This window comes from Corvus cornix, chromosome 17 (genome assembly GCF_000738735.6).
Source record: "Corvus cornix cornix isolate S_Up_H32 chromosome 17, ASM73873v5, whole genome shotgun sequence".
Taxonomy (NCBI): Eukaryota; Metazoa; Chordata; class Aves; order Passeriformes; family Corvidae; genus Corvus; species Corvus cornix.
In genome coordinates, this window is record NC_046346.1 from 6,019,658 (window position 1) to 6,027,068 (window position 7,411).

The following is a 7,411-nucleotide window of genomic DNA, read 5'->3' on the forward strand; positions in this document are numbered from 1 at the left end:
CACTCGCTCAGCGTTTCCTCCCGTGTTGTCATCTGCTCCCGGCCCCCCTGCTGTCCCTGCCTGCCCTCACTCTGTCCCCACAGTTCCTGCAGTCCCCGTGGCTGCTTGCACCTGCCTGGCTGCTCAAGAGCCACCTCTGCACCCCGTTTTGGGCATGTCTGGCAGATGTGGACACCCAAAAACCTCTGAGTGCCAGCCCTAGAAGAGGGTGCCCGCCCTAGAAGAGGGTGCCCGCCCCGTGGAAGAAGGTGCCAGCCCTAGAGGAGTGTGACAGCCCTGTGGATGAGGTTGTCAGCTCTGTGGATGAGGCTCAGCCCTGCAGACAGGACTCTGCCATGCACATCTGGTGCTCAGCCCCTGAGGGTTGAGAGGTGGGTGGCATCACTGCCAGCATGAGCACTCCCCATCAGCTGTTCTCTTGTGCTGGGGACATTGGCGTGCTCCACAGGAGTGTCTCCATGCAGGACAAGGTGGCCTGGACCCAGCAAGGATCCGGTATCCATGTTTCCCGTTTCCAGGGAGCTGGTGGTTCTCATGACCAGGATGCTGGCAGCCACCTCTGCCACAGCTCTGTCCTTGGCTCTCTGCACTCTCCACTTTGGGGACCAGTTTCGAACAGCCCCAGATCGAGCTCTTCGTCCTGCACATGGACGGGGGAGGAACTCGGGGTCCCCTGAACTGGACCCTGAAGTCCTCCTGCCTGGCCATTGCATCCCTACGTCACAGCCGCGGCTGCAGGAGCAGAAGTGCTGCTTAACTCCTGACGTGTTTAAGCACACACGGGGCACACGGCAATGCTCTTTAGGGCCACCGGCACCGGGAAGCGCTCGGTGCTCCCGGGCCACGAGGAGGGACAGCCGGGGAGAACATGGCGGTGGCGCCGCGGACTGCAACGCCCACAAGGCCCCGCGCGGCGGCCGGCGGGTCACGTGACGGCATCGTCGGGTCACGTGGCGGAACGGGTGGGACGCGGTGCTGTAGCAACGGCGCGGCCGCCATGGCCAAGCAGTACGACATGGTCGAGTGTCCCTTCTGCGACGAGGTCTCCAAGTACGAGAAGCTCGCCAAGATCGGGCAGGGCACCTTCGGGTGAGTGCCGCCCCGGCCCTGGCCCTCCCCGGCCCGGCCCCGGCCTTCCCCGGCCTCAGGCCTGCAGCCGGGGCCCAGCCCCGCGGCCCATCCGCGCCAGCCCCGGGTGCTCCTTGCTCCGGTGTCCTTTCCCCGGTCACCCCTCTTGGCTTCAGAGAACCAGTGTGGCTCTTGGGCCCTCTTTTCCCCAACCTGAGACTCCGCTCTCAGTTGTGGCAGAGCAGAGTTAACCTTGAAAACAGTTATGGTGGGGACCTGTAACTTGGCTCCAGATGTTCACCTTGGCTCCACATGTGCAGCCTGGCTCCAGATGGGCAGCTTTTTGCTCAAAATGTGCTACGTTATTGAAAATCCTTGCAAGGCTGCAGGAGCTCTGCGCTCTCTGTTGGTTCAGTGAATCCTGAGGGCCTTTGGCTCGGGGGGAATGTGGCTATATTGGCTCAGCACAGAGTTCTCTGTATGGTGCTTTAGTGTGTCTTGTTTGGGCTTGTTCCTTGTCAGGAGCACCTGGCTCCTTTCTCCTTGTGCTGATGCCATGAAGATTTTTTGCCTTTTCTTTTACACCCCTGTTACACCTTTTTACAACTTCTGTAGTCTTAGTGCCTTTTGCCTACATTCTTAGACTTGTTTGTTCAGCTAAGAGACCCAACATTTTAGAAGCTTCATAGGTAGAAGATAGTGTGCCCCCAAGGTCCTCTCCAGAACACATTCTGTAAACTAAGATAAAACCATCCAGGGGAAAGCTCCTTGGGGAGGGGGGGCTCATTCAAGCCTCTAACTGGGGAATGTTTGATAGATATGCTAATTAGTAAGACCTATAATGTTATACCAGATCTTTTGGGGGTGTGCATTGCGGGGTGCATATCGGTGCATTCGATCTGGTTGTAGTGTGCCTAAGGATCCTTAAAATAAATACCAAGGTAAAATCCCTTTTTCCCTTCTAACTGTGTTTGACTCTTGATTTTAAGACCAGGAAAAGGCATCATGAGCTGCTCACAGATTTCTTTCTGTTTTTTTTTACAGGGAAGTTTTCAAAGCCAAACATCGCCAGACAGGCAAGAAAGTAGCACTGAAGAAGGTGTTGATGGAAAATGAGAAGGAAGGGGTAAGTGTGGGGCATGGCTGGATTGGGCCTGTTGTCAGCTGGGCTGCAGAGGCACATGGCAGCATTGAAGGGACTGGGCTGCATGGGATGTCTGCTGGGAAGTGACGCTTCCCATGTGTTTCTTCTCCTCTGGGAAACCCCAGCACAGGGCTCCACACTGGCTGTGTTTGTGGAAAAACTGGGTGATGTGTGAAGCACATGCTCAGGGGTTGGGGAGAGAGTTAACACCTTAAACAGCGAAGGTAGCAGCCAGAGAGGCTGTTCTGCAGCTCAAGCTGGGCTGTATCATGTCCTGGTGTGAATGTGGAAGCTGAGGAGAAGAGGGCAGGACCTGCCAAGATGCATGGTCACACCTCTCCTGTTCTCTAGGCAGAGATGGCCTGGTCTCTTGCACCTCCAATCTCCATTCTCTGTTTCTCTTTTCCAGTTTCCCATCACAGCCTTGCGAGAGATTAAAATCCTCCAGCTGCTCAAGCATGAGAACGTTGTGAACCTCATAGAAATCTGCAGGACCAAAGGTACTTTGTGGGGTCTCCCTTGTGTTAATGATGGCTTTTTTGAGCCCTGCTGAGCAGGCAGGTGTCTTGTGCTGGGATTGGGATGGTCTAGCTGAGCACAGGCCTCTGTTCCTGCCTGTGACATCGGGTGACAGGTCACTTATCTTGGAAAAGAGTTTCTAAATGAGTCAGGATGTTGCTGAAGTTTGGCTGGAAAAAGCTGTTGTAGTCCTGCCAGGATATGCCTGTGCCATGGCAGTGAATGCTGCCTGTGCTGGGATACTCCCTTCTGAGAGGCTTTAAATGAACCAGCACTGGAGAGACTTTGGAGCAGAAGCTCCTGAGCCTGGAGCTGCCTCTCTTGGTTGGCTTGTGATGGTTTGTGGCAGCTCTGAGCTGATGACACAGCTCCAGCTGAGGCTCACTCAGCATCTCTTTCGGTGCATGACATAACTGCTCGTGCTGGGAGGACTGGGATTCCACATGGGCAGTTCTGAGCTGCTCTTCCACCTCCTCACTCCCACCTGGTGCCATGTGCCCCCACTGCTTTGCAGGCTCAGCACACCTGGCCTGGCTCTGCTTCCAGTAAAACTGCTATATAACATTTGCTAGAGTTTATACATCATTCTCTTACATGGATTTGCACTGGAAAAATACTTTGGAAAGTGACAGCTGGTGTTACAGGCTGCCCTTCCCTAGCCAGTCATGTCAGTGAAATAAGAACAAAACTGGCCAGTATCTGGTGTTTTTTAAAAAGTCCAGTCACTGAACGGGCAGAAATCTGTGGCCTAGGACTGGGAAATTCAAGTTACTTCAGTATTCAATTGTAGATTAATTGTGTAGATTACTGTCTGCATAGGTATGAGTAAAAACACCAATGACAAGTTAAGTTTTAATTCACTGTGTGATTAAAAGAGCTGTGATGATTGAGTGTCTGGCATACCAAAAGTAAATATTTTTGTAGACATGTCATTTGTTCCCTTTTTGCTTATGTTTTGTTTGTATTCCAGTTTTCATCCAAATCTACCTTGACCTCAGTTTACAGTAAAGTAGAAATGTTTCATTTACCGTTCTCAAATGTGAGGCTTTTCTCTTTTTGCCTTGGAAAGGTGTGTTTGTGCTGTGTCCGTGTGAGGAGCTGCAAACCCAGGCAGGCACCCTCCTGGCTGGAGAGGAGAGCAGTGTGCTTCTGTGGGGGCTAAGCTTTTCCAGTTGGAGATGCTGATCAGCAGGTTTTGCTGAATACAGCTGATGAAAATCAGCCTCTCTTTTTAATAACATTTTGCATGTGTGCTCTAGGAACAAGATTGAAATCGATTGCTTCACTTGAGGTCTGCTGTCATTGACTTCAAATTGCAGTTGGAGTTTTATGTCAGTTTGATCAAGATCAGTCCATTTTTGCAGATGCTGTTTGAGGTTGCAGGAAATCTCACTTTTTAATGTGAGATTAGGCAGATTTTCTGTGTTTCTGCATTTTTCCCAGGGCTGTCTGTGGGTGCCTCCTCTATTGCTGGTGCTTGGCTGGCAACCACGGCTTGCAAGGAGGAAACCCCACAGCCGTTTTGTGCCCAGAGCAGCACGAAGTGAACCTTTCAAAGGTTGCCATGCTCTTTCCTTGCCTGTCTGATGACATCCACTGCACCAGTCCTCATCTCCTGTTCTTGTGTTGCTAGTTTTGCTTAGTTCTTCTTTAGGAAGGACCTTGAGGCCTGCAGGCTGTCTGGTTCTCTGTGTTCCCGTGCCCTGAGATTCTGTGTAGGGGGTGTTGTATGAGCAGCAGGGTGGTGGGAGGTAAGAGGAGCTATGACCTGGTGAAAGGTCCTTCGCTGACAGCCCCTCTGTGCCTCTCCTGCAGCCTCTCCGTACAACCGGTGCAAGGGCAGCATCTACCTTGTGTTTGACTTCTGTGAGCACGACCTGGCTGGCCTTCTCAGCAATGCCCACGTCAAGTTCACACTGTCAGAGATCAAGAAAGTTATGCAGATGCTCCTGAATGGACTTTACTACATCCACAGGAACAAGGTAATGGGACAGACTCCTGTTGTGCTCAGAGGTGGCTTTCCAAGGAGCAGATGTCTTAGTACAGGCTTGTTTTCCACTTCTGCAGCCTGAGCATTGTGCTGGCCCCAGGCACCCAAGGAGGGCACTTTATTCACTTAACTCTTCAATGTCTGTCCTTGTACAGATCTTGCACCGAGACATGAAAGCAGCGAACGTCCTTATCACGCGGGATGGAGTCTTGAAGCTGGCGGACTTTGGGCTGGCTCGAGCTTTCAGCCTGGCTAAGAACAGCCAGCCAAACCGCTACACCAACCGCGTGGTGACCCTGTGGTATCGGCCCCCAGAGTTGCTCCTAGGTAGGAGGAGCCCTAGGTGGGCTCTGCCGGCTTCTTGGCCCTTCTCGGCCCTCTGGGAGACTAACTCAGCATCTCCGTTTAGGGGAGCGGGACTACGGCCCCCCCATTGACCTCTGGGGCGCAGGCTGCATCATGGCAGAGATGTGGACCCGCAGCCCCATCATGCAGGGGAACACGGAGCAGCACCAGCTCACCCTCATCAGCCAGCTCTGTGGATCCATCACGCCGGAGGTGAGGGTGAGAGCAGGGATGAGGTGTGGAGAGCAGGAGTGTGGGCAGAGTCTGGGACCAGGCACTCGGGCCTCTTCCCTGCCCTGTGTGCTGGCTGCTGTATGCTCCCAGCAGTGGAGTGTGCCTGCTGCTGCTGGCAAGGAGGCTTGAGAATCTTCTAGCCTGTGTTTTGGGGTTGTCACTCACACAAACACCCTAAATATCTGCTTAAAGAAGAGTGGGGGTTTTTATTCTCAGGTGTTTTGCATTGGTCACCTTGAAAAGCCTCTTGAATTCTGTCTTGTGATTTGCGGCATCAGCTCAGCTCTGGTGTGAGCACCCGGCCCCTTCTCAGCTTCTCCTTTATCAGCAGCTCGTCCTGCCCTCTTGTGGGGAGCAAGCTGAGGGATCTCAGCCCGGACTGGGATCTGCGGGATGTTGTGCTGGCAGCTGCAGGGTCCTCATCCTGATGTCACATTCATTCTGTAAAGACACTGGATGCACTTTCTTTGGCATGTAGATACCTGCTGTGGTCTCTTCCAGATCTAGATAAGTGCTGGTGATTGCAGCAGACTTTGCTTTCTAAAGATAAACAGTGCCACATCCAGGTGATTATTTAGCAATCAGTTCTGTCACTTTATCTTTCTGGATGTGGTAGCTGGCTTGAACCATGCTGTCCAGTACTCCTTTTGTGGGGGAACCAGAAATCTTGGAGCATTGTTTCAGCACCAGGAAGACTGCCCTGACTTGTCCACATGTCTCCAGGCATAAGTGCAGCCTTTAGTGCCTATGTGTTGCTGTGAGAACAAGGTCTGCCAGCTTGGAGGTTATAAAATAGAATTGTTACTTCAGCAGACCTCACCCTGGTTTGCCTGAGGGTGTTTGAATCAAAAATGGCTTGTCCTTTCCATAACTATTTCTTGCCAACGCCTTTTCCTGCCCCTTCCCAGGTTTGGCCGAACGTGGATAAATACGAGCTGTACGAGAAGCTGGATCTCCCCAAGGGGCAGAAGCGGAAGGTGAAGGATCGCCTCAAGGCCTATGTCAAAGACCCCTACGCGCTCGACCTCATCGACAAGCTGCTGGTGCTGGACCCCGCCCAGCGCATTGACAGTGACGACGCCCTGAACCACGACTTCTTCTGGTCGGACCCCATGCCCTCAGACCTCAAAAACATGCTGTCCACCCACAACCAGTCCATGTTTGAGTACCTGGCCCCACCACGCAGGAGGGGTGGGCACATGCCCCAGCAGCCGGCGAACCAAGGCAGGAACCCAGCTGCCACCAACCAGACTGAATTTGACAGAGTGTTTTGACATCCGGTAGGGTCCTGGCTGGGCTTCCCTGCATTGATCGGAGATGTCCTGGCGAGGTCTTTTTGTCTGGGAAAGGACTTTTTTCAAGGTGAAGTGACTGATGGCGTTAACAGATCTTGGCCATCTCCTCTCGGCCACCTCCGAACTGTGTGACTTGGGGAGGTGACACCTGTGAGCTTGACATTGTTTCCTTGCAGTTTTGTCTCAGAACCTGATTTTGTTTCCCAAAAGTCTGTATTGGTTACATTAAACTTGCAGATCAATTGTTATGGACCTGGTGATGGAAAAAGTGTCTCCGTCCCTGCTGGGGCTCTTGGAAAATTGTGCGGGGACTGGCAGGACTGGTAGTAGCTGCCCTGTGTGGAGATGTCTCAGCTCTCTTGGTCTGTTGTAGCTCCTGCATGGAGTATCCTCTGAGCACTGAAGCGTTGATGTAGGACAAGGCAGGTGCTTTTGAGTCATCAGATGTGCCTTGGGGAAGGCAGAGTCACCCTAGATAACATGACTAGCTCTCCCTGGAGACTGGGATCTAGCCTAAAAAAGGGCTTATTGAGGAAATCAGGGAGGTGGCAGGCAGAGCTGGATGCTCCATGTGGCCAGGATTTACAGTGGGAATCGCTGGTCTCTGTGACAGCATGTGGCATCCATGCTTCCTTCATTGCAAACCACGATTGGGAGTCATATTGGATACACCCAACCTGCTGTGGGCAAGCACTGGCCTGTGCCTGAGGTGAGACCTGCCCTCCTGCTGTCTGCAGGGATTTCAGGATAGCGTGGCAGGGCTGGGCACACTGTGCTGGGAGCAGGGGGACACTCATGTGTCCCCTGCTCTCTCCT

At 52.9% G+C, this 7,411-nt stretch overlaps 1 protein-coding gene across 1 annotated transcript; it reads left to right on the top strand.

Annotated features, from left to right (window-relative positions):
- Positions 1–948: 948 nt before the first annotated feature.
- CDK9 (cyclin dependent kinase 9) lies at positions 949–6,847 on the top strand. The gene is made up of 7 exons (XM_039561943.1): positions 949–1,089; positions 2,113–2,194; positions 2,622–2,712; positions 4,547–4,713; positions 4,877–5,048; positions 5,131–5,279; positions 6,209–6,847. The coding sequence occupies exons 1-7, from the start codon at positions 998–1,000 to the stop codon at positions 6,572–6,574; spliced, it is 1,119 nt and encodes a 372-aa protein (XP_039417877.1). The 5' UTR covers positions 949–997; the 3' UTR covers positions 6,575–6,847.
- Positions 6,848–7,411: the final 564 nt, after the last annotated feature.

Excerpts from the sequence above, each read along its gene's own strand:
- CDK9 (XM_039561943.1), top strand. The coding sequence starts at position 998 with ATGGCCAAGCAGTACGACATGGTCGAGTGTCCCTTCTGCGACGAGGTC. Across the intron at positions 4,714-4,876 it reads ACTACATCCACAGGAACAAG|ATCTTGCACCGAGACATGAA; the intron begins GTAATGGGACAG and ends GTCCTTGTACAG. Across the intron at positions 5,049-5,130 it reads GCCCCCAGAGTTGCTCCTAG|GGGAGCGGGACTACGGCCCC; the intron begins GTAGGAGGAGCC and ends ATCTCCGTTTAG.